This window comes from Alnus glutinosa, chromosome 7 (assembly GCF_958979055.1).
Source record: "Alnus glutinosa chromosome 7, dhAlnGlut1.1, whole genome shotgun sequence".
NCBI classification, from domain to species: Eukaryota; Viridiplantae; Streptophyta; class Magnoliopsida; order Fagales; family Betulaceae; genus Alnus; species Alnus glutinosa.
The window spans coordinates 4,616,617-4,632,265 of NC_084892.1; the positions used below are offsets into that span (position 1 = coordinate 4,616,617).

At 34.9% G+C, this 15,649-nt stretch overlaps 2 protein-coding genes across 2 annotated transcripts; both read right to left on the reverse strand.

Moving 5' to 3' along the window:
* Window positions 1–5,061, reverse strand: LOC133874310 (nuclear intron maturase 3, mitochondrial). Its single transcript, XM_062312205.1, has 2 exons — window positions 2,475–5,061; window positions 1–446 (listed from the first exon to the last, which is right to left on the reverse strand). Exon 1 carries the CDS (start codon window positions 4,910–4,912, stop codon window positions 2,591–2,593), a length of 2,322 nt encoding a protein of 773 aa, XP_062168189.1. The 5' UTR covers window positions 4,913–5,061; the 3' UTR covers window positions 1–446; window positions 2,475–2,590.
* A 7,848-nt stretch (window positions 5,062–12,909) lies between these two features.
* On the reverse strand, window positions 12,910–13,924 carry LOC133872774 (probable calcium-binding protein CML35). The gene has a single exon (XM_062310375.1). The coding sequence runs from the start codon at window positions 13,761–13,763 to the stop codon at window positions 13,101–13,103; it is 663 nt and encodes a 220-aa protein (XP_062166359.1). The 5' UTR covers window positions 13,764–13,924; the 3' UTR covers window positions 12,910–13,100.
* Between the last annotated feature and the right edge of the window lie 1,725 nt (window positions 13,925–15,649).

Genomic DNA, 15,649 nt, shown 5'->3' on the forward strand with positions numbered 1-15,649 from the left:
TCAAAACACAAAAAATAAAAAGCACTTTTCAAAACACTTAGTAAGCATTGTTCACATTTCTTCAAAAACCCTGTTATGATTAGTCCACTTTTTATGGTCCACACTCACCGCACTCCCACTAGACTCAAGATTGCAACAGTCAAGAATGAAATAACATTCTTCCTGAATCCTTACAGACCAAAACCCTGAGCCTCCATATCTCCCACATACACTACACCCCACTGTAAGTTATTAATCACGAGTTTGTTTTCTAACAGAGTCCTCTTTGCCCGATTATGGTGTCTGCCAAAAGTTAAGCCTGCTTATGCCAACAATATCACAAAAATGGACGATATCAGTTCTTCATAAAATCCATGAAATCCACTACCTGTGATTCAAAAATGGCCTTTTACTTCATTTAAGAAACCTACACGGAACAATTTTACACAGTCCTGCAGCAGCCACTCCTACAATCAACAACCACAAAGAGCAGTTAAAAGTAAACAAGAGTTAACCCTAAAAGGTGAGAATTTTTTTTTTAAAAAAAAAAAAAAAAAAGCAGAAAAGAACTACATTGAATTTTTCTTGAGTGCCAAACATAAATTAACATTCGCTAAAAGCAAAAGAGGTGTTTACCATATGCTTCTATATGAAAACATAATGAAGACTAATTGTCAAGTCAATGCAAGCATACTACCCTTCAACATTTTTTGCATGAAGCAGCTGCTCGCAAGACTTGAACCCGCACACTTGTGCTCGGTAGCCTGAGATATTACCATTACACTTGTGGCCCATAATAAATTTTATTGAAAACACTAAGATACATACATACATATATATCCTCATATGTATATATACACCATAGTAAAATATATATTATAAGCTAAAAATTCAAAGGCGAAAGATGAAAGTATCTGCCAATATATCTTAAACAAGTAGAAACAAGCACAAAAAGAGCAGGAAAAACAGGATTTCTAGCAATAGTTGAAATAAAACCTGAAAGACCAAAGGTATAAGATACAAAATACTTCACAAAACTGAAAACTCTTCCATAAGATGAAGAAAAATCTCTACGTAAAAAATAGACAGAATTTAACAGAGAGAGACAACTGAAAGGATCTAAAGATAGAAACTGCTAGTTCATAACTTCAGCAGCATTTAGTGAAGTTCTTGACAAAAAAACTGAAGAAATACCAGAGTTTTATATACAACTGAGTCGAGTGTACAATGACGTGGAAGAATGTAAGGAAAATTAAGTTAAGATCCTGATTACAGGAAGGCTCTGCTAAAGATTGATGTTCACTCAAAAATATGACAAAAAAGAAGTTGCTTATAATAAGTTCTAATAATAATAATATAAGTATAATATACACATACCACAAGAATATAAATACGCGCATACATATGTGTGTGCACACGCACCTCTGTTGTATGTACATATATATAGAGTATAATACAATATCAATTATGAGCATCAAATTTCAAAGGCAAAAGATGAAAGTATTTACGAACATCTCTTAAACATGTCCCTACAACAAGCATAAAAAGAGTCGGAAAAAACAGGTTTTCTAGCATTAATTGAAATAAAACCTGAAAGAACATAGTTAAAAGGCACATAAAACGGGAAATCCAACCAGAAGATGAAGAAAAATCACTACGTCAAAAAAGGGCAAAGAAAATTTAACAGAGTGAGACAACTGAAAGAGGCTAAAGACACAAACTGCTAACTTGTAATGAAATTTTCAACAAACTGGAGCAATATCAGATGATTTCATATAGAACTGAGTGATGTAATTAAGTTGAAATCCCCATTAGAGGATGGCTTTGCTAGAGATTGATGTTCACTCAAAATATCAGGAAAAAAAAAAATCCCACAAAAATAAATTGTCCTGAAATACCTTCTAACATGTCAACCTTACATGAGCAACACATGTGAAAAGAAGATTCAATACGTCTAAGGTCTTATAGTCCCATTTCCCATTAAAATATACAAAGCTAAGGGACAAAGCAATAAAAGGTCACCAGCTCTTTAATTTGGAAAACAAATGGAGTTCCCTAATTTATTATAGCAGCCACCAACTTTTTTGCAAGACAAGCCATAGGAAAGTCTAGATTGATGGTTTAGCAGATGGATGGTCAGGTTTTCAATTGATTCTCATTAAAGCCTTCAGAAAAGAACTAAAGCAAACATAAAAGGATGGAAGCTCCATGGAACAAAAGTTTGTAATCCTATTTCCCTAAAATACACTGACCTATGAGATAAAGCAAATGCTTAGGCTTGGGACAAGAACGGATACCTCTGTCAATCTATTTCATCAGTCATCAAATAACTACCCAATCAGCAGGATAAGTTCCGGATAATGACTACTTGAAAAGTTTCTCTATTATATTCTTATCAAAAACTTTAAGTGAGGATTCATCACCACAAAACAATGATACTAATATTAGTAGCAAAGGAAATTAACAAAAACTAGAACAACTTACACATCACTTACCTGGCTTCATTTGAGTGAAGAAAATATGCGAGAATTTCTTGATCTGTGCTCAGTTCATTTTCAGCCTCTAGAACCAATGCCAATCCGAAAGACACAGCAGCAGAATAAGCAATAATTCAGTCCACATCCACAAATAAAGTGCAGTCGATATCTTGAAGGGTAATTTTCCCCATGTATAAATTGTTTATGTGCTCAGAACAGAGAGGGAGGCATTTCCGATTGAGACTTTCATGAATTGCACCCATCCCAGGGACCCACTTCCCTTCATCCAGTGGGTTCACATTCAGACGGTTTTGCAGCAGCCGTACCCGATAAAAAACAGTAGCCTTTCTGTCACAGAAATGAGCGATACAGGAACATGAAAGCTCATCAGAAGCCAATCTGATCAAAGCCAAAGATAAAGCCCCATCAACTGGCCTTGGATCTGAAAGATTTTTATCTCCCATCATTTTAACCTCTCTTTCTGTTGGAAAATACACTTCTTCATTTCCATCCAAATCAGAGACTTTTAAATCCTTAGTGTAATGCTTAATAGCTTCACGTTTTGTCGATTCATGCTTCTCAGCTAATGTCAATATGCAAGAGAACCTCAAGTGATAAGTTACAATGGTTTTTACCATCTTGAAGTTGTGACAGCAGCAGAAGAAATCAAGCCACATTCTCCCTACACCTGCATACCACTTGATAATGTCAGTATCTTCAAGGGCAATGAGCAACTTAATTGGCCTGGGGCGACCCATACTGTTTGTAAACCCGGCCATCTTAACCGCCTTCCTAACAAGTTCTATGGGTGCATCAACCTTAATACACAGCCTTGTCAAATCCTCAACCGTTCTCTTAGCATATTTCTGCTCCTCTTTCTCCTCCACTCTCCTTTCTTCTTTCTCCAATGCCTTTCTGGCTTTGACCGGACTCAAATGCTTCTCTAATTGCTCTTGGAACTTATCATAGGCATCAACCAGCTCTTGAGGCAATTGATTTCTAATGTGCCTTAAAGAGAGAAAATCACCTGCTGTGAGCTTCTGGTACCATTCCGAACGCTCTTCCAAGGACCCCGAGAAATATTCTTGGACAACTTCATTAGCCCAAGTTCTGAAGATTTCTCGAACTTCGTTTTCAATTTGAAATTCAAATTTAAACCCACCACTTTGCTTCAACTTCTTAAAAACATGCTGCAATATCTTCAAGCCCAATTTCTTCCTATTCCTCTCTCTAGCATTTTTCAATTCTAAAGATCTAACTTCCTTCTGTCTGAGATACTTCTTCCGGGCCCTAATTGCTTTTTCCGACATAGGAGGATGCAATACTGAAGGTGGAACCGCCTGTAGTTCCATGCCTTGAAAATTAATCTTCTCCGATACTGCACTATGAATAGCCGTTTTCATCCTATCCACCTTCAACTCCAATCTCCCTTCTAAATATTTCAAAAACCAATTCTTGTAATCCATCATCAACATCTTTGATCCTGAAGTTATCACTAATATCTCATCCAAGTACCTGACTACATATATCTTCAACGGCTTATAAGACACACCAGACATGGAAACAAGCTCATTTGAATCAAACTTGGGATTCTCCTGATTCTTCCGAAGACGCATATCTTGAATTTCCTTATCAAACCCATTAAAGTAAATATTAATCAAAATCGAACTCAACCCGCTTTCTTGAGGAAACCCCCTTCCTAAATAACAACCACCCAATTCAATTCCCAACACCTCACACTCAAACAACCTCTTTATAATATCAATCAAAATACTATCCTTTATTTTCTCTTCAATGGAGAAACACAACTTATTTACATGCCGATCATCAAACTTTACTCGATCAAATGTAACATCAAACCACCAACTAGGATTCTCTACCGAGTTCTTAAGGTACCTAATCGCGGTGTGGCGTCCCATACCAACACGCCCACCGTAAGAAAATGTTACGAACCGTTCATCATAAACAATTTCTAATGACATCCTAATGGCTTCGATCAAAACCTTCAATTTCAAATTGGGCAAAACCAAACACTCACCTTTCTTTCTGGAGGGCACCATTGTGACGCAACAAGCTTTGACATCGAAACGATTCTCGCGGAGCTCGCAGCCCATTTCTCCGATATCGAACCGCTTCGAGACCGAGTGAAAAAGGGACGGTGAGTCGGGGTAGTTGAGAGCATTGTCGGGTTGTGGAGCGGTGAGGTTTTGGCAGGCGGTGAGGAGGACGGCAGGAAAAGCGACGACGTTTTGGACGAGGTTGGAGAACTTGCCGTGGGAGTATTGGCTGAGAACTAGCGCTTTGAGTTGGGGTTTTGAGAGGGGCTTAGTAGGTTTTCCAGTCTGGGTTTTGGAGTCCGGTGAAGGGTCCGGTAACAGAGTTGAGAATAGTTTGAGAGAAGAGCCAATTGAAGGCCTAAATTCAAGTGGGTTTATTCTTCTGGCGTGCATAAGCATTGAAGCAACAAATAGGAAGGCAGTGCAAGTGTGGAATTGAAAATTGTTTGCGGGTTGAAGCTCTCTGTTCAGAGTTCAAAAATAAGAAAGAGGAGCCAAGGCTCTTTTGCAACCTTTTGTGCATTGAGTAGTTTTCAATGCAAAACACAATCACACTTCCCCGCTCCCAAATGCACACTTCCTTATCAATTTTTTTTATTAATTGACGGGCAGTCTACTTAGCACTTACTATGTTAATTACTAAAATATATACGGTCACGTAACAGTTCATTTATCAATTTTTATGCATTGACATAATAATTCACGTAATACTCATTTTCAAAAAATGTGGACTACTACTTGAGTTTGATAGGAAGGTATTGTAGTAAAAGATGTTGGGTGTATTTGATAAAGGTAGTTGAGTTGATTTTTTTTTTTTATTTTTTTTTTTAAGTAGTAAGGGCATTCATAGTGGCTTGTTGAACGCCAAACCAGAATCACACCTACTAGAACAATAACCACCCCACAGAGCCGCCGAATCGGACCCATTGAGCCGGAACCCAACACCGTTGAAGAACATTCGATCCGTTGAACCGTCGCTCAACCGGTGTAGGGCCGACAAAATCACCACCGAATCGCCAAACAGCCGGTACTAGACTGAGATCCACCGTTCGAGCCGCCACAAGTCGCCCACTAATGATGACCCACCCTTCACCTTGCCCAAATATAGGTCTCGGGGTGAAAGCAAGGCTAAATCGATGGAAATGAAAAGGAAAAAAAAAAAAAAAAAAAAAGGAGAAGAGAAAAAAAGAGAGAGAGAGAGAGAGACATGAAGAGGCACATAGAAAGAGGAAGAAAGGTGAAAGAAACTTAAAGAAATAACAACAAAATATGAGTAGATCCATGTACAGTGCAACACCTCATGTAGCGTGCACTGTTTACAAATGATTTGCAACTATATTTTACGTTTGGTTTACATAAGCCAATGAAGTAAGGTTTTAGAAGTTTTGTTACCTATTATAGCCAAAAGTGGGTTTTACATAAACCGCTGTGAATGCTTTAAGAAGTTATTGATGTGATATAAAGTAAAAATAATTTGTATGAAAAATTGAAAAAAAAAATATTGTATTATAGTGAATTTTTTTTTATTATTTGAATAATAAAAAAAAAACTACTGATATGATATAAAAAAAAAAAGTTATATAAAAAAAAAAAAATTGAAATTGATTATTTTTTGGAAAAGTGAAAATAAGGGAAGGGAAGGGTGTGTTGGTTACCAAACACACCCGTAGTACTTCAAGTATCTTTTAAATTTAATTGATTTGTGGCTAACATAACAACTTACATGAGTACGACGTAAACTATCACATTAGTTTGTGAGTAACTTATAATAAAAACTGTAATATTTCTATCCGCGCTCTTTTATTTGACAACGTCCCTAATATTTTGACATGGCAGTGAATGTGCCATGCTGGTTTTAGCATTTGATGCGTATGCTATTTGAATAAGACCTAAAAGCTTGGAAATTTAATCCTCTCATGATCAAATAGCTGAAATTGTCGTTGCCATATTGGCATTACTATGGATTTTTACGTACATTTCGTAGTTTGAAATTGGGGAGAATTCTGTAGAAATCTCTGATAACAGTATGAATAATGTTATGTGAGCTGATAGCTTGCGTCCTAAGATAGCCATTAGAGCAGCTTTTGATTCACCATACTCGAAGAACCATAGTAGCTCATTTTGGGTACAAGAGACTACAAAACTCCACTTAGAATGACATTTAAATTTATAATAACTCCTAATTAATCATAATTGTAATTTTAAATAACCTAATCCTAATTCTAACTCGACTGCTAAACCTCTCTCCCTCTAATCTTATCATTAACACGAGGGTTTTAGATAGGGTTATGCTCCGTCGACGCCTCTTTCGACCTCCACCTCCTTTGTAGTTGAAAAACCTCCAATATCACTTTTAATGGGAGGTGATTTTGAAGCCGCCTCCAAAAAAATAAAAGTTGAAGTTAATCGGAATAGTCGGAACTGCGCCACGGTCAAAGACGAAGAGATGTTATTTTATGAGTTTCAAATGATAGAAACAAGTTGATTCCTTGTGCATTAAGACATGATAATTAACAATGATTTTGATCCATTTCATGGTAGTTAAGGAGCCACAAAGAGAAACGTCCCAAGCTTCTTGGATGAAATGTAAAGTTGTTTTAGGGTTTCTATATATAGTGGAGTTGCAAAGGGGACAGGAGAATAGACGATCATTAGTATCATTGCCTTGGGCTAATTATAAAGCTTAGCCTTTACAGGTTTTCCACTCTTCTCTTCAAGGGGGCCTTGGAAGATGGGCTTGGACTTTCTGTAGTCGGTTACTCTTTCCCGCTTCATCAGAATTTGGGCTTCCGGCCCCTCACAGTCCAAGATTTTTCACTCTTTCCACATGAAACCATGTTAATTACCTCCTCTTTATTTATTTATTTATTTTCCCTAATATCACAAATTTTGAGCCTTCTCAAGTTGTATCAATATTTTTATGTTTTTTCTTTTTTCTTTTTTAGAAAAAGAAAAAGGAGAAAGGGTTGAAAGAATTAATTAAACATCAATATGTCTAAAATGTATATAGTTCTTACATGCATTATTAATCAAATGCATTTTAAACACATGTCAATTAAATTTCTTCAAACCCAATTTAAAAGAAAATATTGTCCGAGTTTTATTCTTTTTGCCTCTCTCTCTTGCTATGTCAAATGACGAATAAAGGTATAAAATGGGCTACTCTTATGTTAAAAAAATAATAATAAATAAATAAATAATAATAACTCTTAGGAGTAATGCTAGAAATCGTATTTTTATCTCATCATTATTTTAAAATGTTGATGTGACAGTTTCAACTAATCCTTAAATTAATTATTATTAAAAAAAAAACTTTAAAAGGAAGATAATCGTGAAATAAATGTGATTTATATCATTACATGAAAATCAAAATCTGCTATACAAAGCATGAAAAAGACGTTAGTGGAATGTCAATAGAAGGGAATAAATATCATTGCTTGTGTTTCCCATTTTGCCATTCATGTTTCAATGATGATGCTCAATGGCATGTACTATATGTGGTCGAAATTAGTTGACAAAAGATTGTTTTAGCAGCATGCATGATGCATGCATATATGTCTTAATCATATTTTCATACCCATCAAGAGTGCACGTCCTTGTTCCCTCTGTCATGTTGCATTAAAGAGTGGGGCATGATGCACGAAAAATGGTGAACTCTTTGGCCAAATTATAGCAGCCAGACAGCCACTCTGATTAATATTGCCATTTCGAATGCAAGTGGTTAATTATTCTCTTCCCTGATCTCAATCATGGATTATCATGATTTTACTTCACACACTACTTCACACCCTCAAACCAAATTTTGGGTTACCTCTTATTTTGACTTTTGAAACCAAATTTTGGGTCGGTTCTTGTTTTGACTTCTCAAACCAAATTTTGGGTTGGTGGGTCGGATCCGTTCGAGTAAATAGGAGAATGACTTGTTATGTGCATTTGTCGGAGTACCGAGAGGTCCGAGATTGTACTAAAAGTCTTACGAGACTTGCAAATCTTATCATAACGAAGTTAAGAGTACGAATAGGTCGTATCAAACATTGTTACAACTCTTTAATATCATAATATGTATATATATATATATATATATATATATATATATATATATATATATATATCCACATGATTTGAGAATTGTTGCATAACTATATTTCACGCAAGTTTATGTTCATTAAGTCGTGAACTTATTACTGTGTTTTCACCTGTAAAACATCGTTGTTTTACAAATGACTCTTATTTTGAGGATAGTGCAAAGCGACCCAAAGCGCAAGGTATTAACAATATATTACGTCAGAATGACTCTTGTTTTTTTTTTTTTTTTTAGAAAATCAAATTTAATCCTTAGGTTTTCATGCGATTTCAATTTAGGCCATAGGTTTTCAATTTCAACAGTCAAGTTCTTAGGTTTTCCTCTGATTTCAAATAGATTTCTCTATCCACTAATTGTCAAGTTAATTAACAATATATTACGTCAGACCAATCAATTAATATTACATAACTCTTGGTTGACACGTCATATACCAATTGTACGTGTCACATGGTATAATTACTTTAAATGATAAATATACCATAAATAAAGAATTAGTTTTAACTTTTATCTTTCAAAAAAAAATTATTTAAGATATATTTATAATTTAAAGTATTTGTGCCACGTAACACGTACAATTGACACATGAAAAATCAAACGAGAGTCACGTGGCATTTATTAAATGGTTTTATGTGGATTATTGTTAATTAATTGAACAATAGGTTGACAGAGGAACTTACTTGAAACTAAAGAAAAACCTAATAACTTAATTCTTGAAATTAAAAACTTATGGACTAAATTAAAATCACATGAAAACCAAAGGATGGAATTTGATTTTTCCCTTTTTTTTATTAAATTAAAAAAAAAAAAAAAAATTGAAGTAGATGTCACGAAACTTTTTGTAGTCACTCTTCTGCCGTTTTTTTTTTCTTCTCATGTTCAAATTACTAAAGATCAGCCAATCAAGTTCTCTTCCTTCCTTCAACGAGAGAGTATAATGTGTGTTCCCATTTATAAAAACAAACGTCAATGGTGGAGGTGGGGCACTTGCCGACTTAGAACAACCAATCACCACACGCTCCTTTGGATTGTCAACGGTCTGGATCAGTAGCTCTATCTCTTTTGATCCAAGTGCTTGCAGCTCAAGTGGTTGTTTTTTATTTTTTAAAGGACAAAAATTTCTTACAATTTGGTTTATAAGAAATTTTATACTACTTACATATAAAATCGACATGTGTCCCATAACATGTGAGGAGAATATGTTTTAATAGCATATGCTTCTCACATGTTTAAATGACACATGTCATTCTTATAAGTGGGTCGTATGAAATTTTATGCAAACCAGTTTGTAGGAAATTTTTATTATTTTTAAATTTTTAATGAGAAGGTTATAGTATTTTTTTTTTTCATGTTATTTTTGTTATTTATTTAAGAAAAAAAGTAATTGAAAATCTTTGTAAACTCAAGTATTTAATTGACCAAAGTAAAAAATTCAAGTTTAAAACATAAAATTTGAAAAAAGCATAAAAGAATTTTGGAATACTCTTCCTAAAAAGTAAAGGATAGAAAACTTAGAATTAACTAATTAAATACGATACTTACAAAAAAAAAAAAAAAACTAATTAAATACGAGCTTAAAAACGTTTAACATTTTAAAACAAATTATAAAGATGTAGAATGATTCAATCCAAAAAGTCTAACTCCACCGCCCTGTCATAGTCAGAACCAGAAAAGTCCAGCCAAGGTTTTTCTGTCCTAACTCCCAACTGATTGGGAAAAGCAAAGAACGGAGGAAGTTTCTCGGAAAGTCGAAAACATGGAAAATAAAAAATAAAATAGGAAAGAACTCCCAAGCACGACAGCAAACATCGGAAAGAACGACCTCTTTTTTTCTTTTTCTTTTTCTAAAAATAATGTTTTTATTTTCCACATCAATATCACATTATTATCTTACTAAGAATTGATCGATGCACAAAAGCATTATATAATTTATGCACAACACAAGATACATAAGTAAAATTCATATGGTGAGTACTACTCACATGAGTCTCACCCCAAACGATGTCGATATGATAATGTCAATCTATTAGATCGGTCTTTGACCATTTCATCTTGATAATGATAAAATCTTTTGTAATTAATGTTGATTTGATTGCCCTAAATCAAGAGGTTTGTTTTGTATTTAAAATCACCTTAAAGCTCCACCTTGTACTCAAACCACAAATCAAGAAAATATGCAATTTAAAAGGTTTTAACGTGTGAATGTAGGTCATAGATCAAACCACTTAATTCTTTATGTCTTTCTCACTTTTCTTTATCTTTTTAGATTGTTATTAGTTTCTATACATATTGAAATTAATTGGTGTTTAGCGAGAAAAATCGAAGCCTTTAATGGCATTTGAAATTGTACCTCGTAAAACATATTTTAAGAGTCGTTCATGTGAGCATAACGGTACTATTGTACTTGCACGGTTGCACCCCAACAATCCCTCACTCAACATGACGCACCCGCTATTCTAACTCATGACCCTCGCTTTGATTCCATTTATTCGTTCAGGCTTTTGACTATCTCATTTTAAAACTAATTGGTGTTCAGTGAGAAAAGCTATAGCATTTTTTGGCATTTGAAATCACACCTCACAAAAATATGTTATAAAAGTCGTCTACGTGAGAAGGGCGGCACTGTTGGTTGTTGCACCCTAACATAGTCCACTTGCTATGCGCTAATGTGGTAGTGTCGGTCCACTCGTATATTTTTATTTTTAATACATGCCGATTCAAATGTAAATTAACACAACCACATCAACAACGTGAAATACAAGTAAATAAATAACATTAATCATTTAAAAATAGTTAATTAATGTAAAAATATTGTCGCCAAATGAATCAATGATCATTTTCGTACAACCAATTATATTCCAATAGAAGATAGAGTGATTTTGTTGTTTTGTAGCGATATACAATTTCCTATCTCCCATCCCCACCACCAGGAAAAAACCACGTCCACGTTCTTCCGGCCCAGCCGCACACTCCACGCCAAAACCGCCCATTTTCCATGACTTTTTAGTTTTTTCCGTATATGCCTCTCACCGTCGTCTTCACTCTCAAATCCTTTCCTGAAATTTCTTCAACTTATCTTCCTCTGGACTTATCTTCCTCTGGGTTTCAACTATCTTCTACATCCACAGCTGTTTCAACAAGAACAGAGAAAGTTCCAAATTGACGTCTTAATTTTATTGTTTCTCAGATCTAACATGAGATTAATCGAAGTTGAAGATCATATTTCTTGATCCTTGAATAAAGGAGCCCTGCATTCTCCATCCCACGTTATTGTGAATAGTTTAACGCTAAATATCGCGGAGAATCAACTTTGTTAAGACATTAATTCTGTGCTTCTCTTCTATCAACCATCCTCTGATCGAACCTTAGACAGCTGGCAACAACACACGCAACTAACCACCGAGGTAACGAAGAAGGATGCATGGTCTAAGACATTCTTAATTTGTTGTACTTTTATTGTCTTCTTTATAACATAGTTAGGGTTTTTTTTTATATATGTATATATAACATAAGGTTTAACGTATCATCCAAACCACTCTATTAGAACACGAATAATGCTAGAAGTTTTTTATGTGTCATTTTAAAAATGATATGGCTTTTAAAATTAAAATTTAGCTTATAATTGATTACTATTAAATTTTGATATAGACACTTATTTTTAGAGGGACACAAAAATAACACATTAAAAACTTCTAAAATTATTTTTAGAACATTAATGACATCAGTTGCTAGTGGAGAAAGAGAAAGAAATTGAGAAAAATAAAGCCTTTTTTTATATAAAAGGGTAACACTTTTGATAGGAAACACCCAGGAAACCTGTGGCTGAAGAATTTTTAAAGAGTTTCTTTATATTTAAAAAAAAAAAATGAAATGCAGTCAAAAAAGCTGCCGTTAATGATCTTAAATTGACGCCTCACGTACTTTATTAAAAATACATTTAATCACGTAATGTAATCACGTAATGTTCTAAAAAAAATTAGGTTGAGGAAATTTCGTCGAAAGGGGGCGTTCATTTGATTCAGTTTTGATAACCGCCTCCATCGTTGATCGGTTGTTAAAACCAAGAGCTATTTTCTTTGCACTAAACAACAAATTATTCACTTCTCAGAAAAATACAAATACAAATGATTCACGGGAGAGGACTCACAATTTTCTGTACGGAATGTATTTATACACGCCGTAGATTTATTACGTATAATTATACATTCCAAAATCTAATGTATTACCCAATGAAGACGATTTTTTTTTTTTTTTTTTTTAAAGTCTCGTATAGTCATATATATACGTAGAGGTAGCTAGAGTGCAACACAATTACTCAGGTAACAATAATAGCCGTCCGATTGATCCAGAAAATTGTTCATCTTCATGCTTCAATCTCCTTACAGATCTCACGGTTCTCACCCCCAAGAAAACCACACAACCAAATCCCCACCCAAAAGTCCCAACGAAAAAGAAAGGTAGTAGAATACATCATCATCAGGAGCCACACGATCATCAAGGTTGAGATCATCTCTGAAGCCCCATCATCTGCGAGAAGTCCTCGAAGCACACGAACCCGTCCCCGTTCTTGTCCACCCCGGCTATCATGCGCCGGCAGTCCTCTAACGTGCACCGGTCCCCTATGGCCCTGAAGACCCCCAAGAGCTCCTCGGCCGAGATCCGACCGTCGTGGTCCGCGTCGAAGAAGTCGAAGGCCTCGCGAAGCTCCGAGTCGCAAGCTGAGCCCACCCGGCTCAGTAGCGCCTCCAGGCTTATGCACCCCTCGCCGTCCCCACCTACCTCCCTCAGCATCATCGTCAGTTCCTCCTCGCTCGGGGGCTCCACACCCAGCCGGCTCAGCAGCGCCTCCAGCTCTTTCCTCGTCACCACTCCATGCTCCATCGCTTGCACCTGGTCCAACTGAATATCTGCCGAGGAATCGGACCAGTCACCCGATATTCTGGGCAAAACGCTCCTCGGTGTCCCGAGATCGGCAACTCCGAGGCCGGACCGGGGCTTTTCATTTGACGTGGAGGCGTCGGAACTCGAGGAAGAAGACGAAGACGCGGACGCGACGGAGCCGAACGAAGACGGGTCGTCCTTGGACGGGGAGGACCGGCTTTTCTTGGACCGAAAGAGGTGTTTCGGGTTAAGATTGATGTTTTTCGGGTTGATCTGAATGATCTTCATGGCGAAAATGAGAGACCCAAAATAAGCAAAGGAGTAGCTGAAAAGGAAAGCAGAGAGAGAAAGAGAGGCAGAAGAGAGGTTTGAGTGGAAGAAGGGAGGAAGGTCGGGGGGTTAAAAAGCAGGAAACCTGCTAGTGCCATGGCAACTTCCACGAAGCTTCGTCAATAGAGCTTTTTAATTGGGGGTATATAATTATATATACGTAATTTCAAAACTTGTAGATTGTAGATTGCGCTTTATTATAGTCGTACTATAAACATGGAATAGTTTTTTTGTTTAATCCTTAAACAATATGGAATAAGAATAACTTTTTATTTAAACTTTCATAATTTTTAATTGAAAAATATTAGACTTAGGATTCGTTTGGGATTACGATTTTATAAATAATAAGTATAATTTTAAACCAAATCACAGAATATAAATGGTTTGGAAACTGCATTTTTAAAAATTACGATTTGAAAACGCAAAAAGATAGTGTTTTTTTAAAAATGTATAATTTTAAAGGCTAATTTGTAATTTTATCAAACGCTCAGATTTATAAAAAATCACTTTTTCAAATTGCACATTTGAAATCGCAAACCCAAACGAACCCTTAGTATTTTTTTTATTCTAAAATCATTTATTATCTGTTATGACGACAATTCACCGTCGGTGAAATAATAAGAAAAATTGAAATGCAAATTTTTTTTTAACAATTATTGATTGTCAGTCACATCAATGTGCAAACAACTTTTTATTAATAGTTGTAGTACATCTAGCACAATTTTTATTTTTTATTTTATTTTTAATTAGAGTAATATGTCATTCTTTTAATAAGAGGTTGCTCAATTAATGTGATAAATATTGAAATAAATTACAGCCGACAATTTGTATTGGTGTGTCGAATTTGTGTCAATTTGACTTACGGATCAATCAGATATAAGTCAATTAAAATATGGTCCATTTAATTAAATGAGTCAAATTTTTCGACTTTCACACAACCAATTTAAATTAGCGGATGAGATGACATGACTTGCACAACCCGTTTTAACATGCATATGAATTTAAATGATTTTTTAAAAAAAAAAAAAATTATATGAATTTTAAAAAATTTAAAAATGAATTTTATATGAATTTTAGCCTTTTTAGGATTTTGTATTTTAATTATAACAAAAAAATCTAATTTAATTTTTACGGGTTATGCAAGTTACTCATGGGTTAAACCAATTGACCGAACTCGTTGATATTATGTTAAGTTTGTAGATCGTGTAAAAATTTAAATTGTGATGATTTTTTTTTTTTTTGAACATAATAAAATATGGCCTTCATTATTGGAAAAGAGGGGATTACAAATGACCAAAGGCCATCTCGAGTACATGAGCACAAAAGGCTAATACGATGCCCGAAGGTGAAATTACTGCTCGTAAACTGTCACAGGGACTAAAGATAAAGAATCTCCACCTACTAAGTCAGGAAAATTTTGACTTAAAGTAGTTATCAACGGTAGATTATGACAAGGATCAAAAATATACAAAAATTATAACTACCCAATAATAAACAAACATGACAAAGAGGAAACATTAAACATATCTTAACAATGAAGCACAACTTATCACAAATAAATCATTGTGATGATTTGAATAAATATCTACATTATCTTGAATAAAATTTTGAAAAAAATTAAAATTAAAATTTTTGAGATCGAATTTAGCGGTGTGGGACTTTGTACGTGACTTTTGCCACTTTGTTTGGTTGTGGTTCGGATTCCCAAAAATGTTTGGGTAGTGAGTCGTGACCAGTTGGGGGACCTCAATAAAAGTGCTTCTACTGTAAAAGTCGATTTATTGCGAAAGGTGTTTGTCTTTATTGCAGTCAAGTCACCTGAAAAACAAAACAAAAAAAAAGAA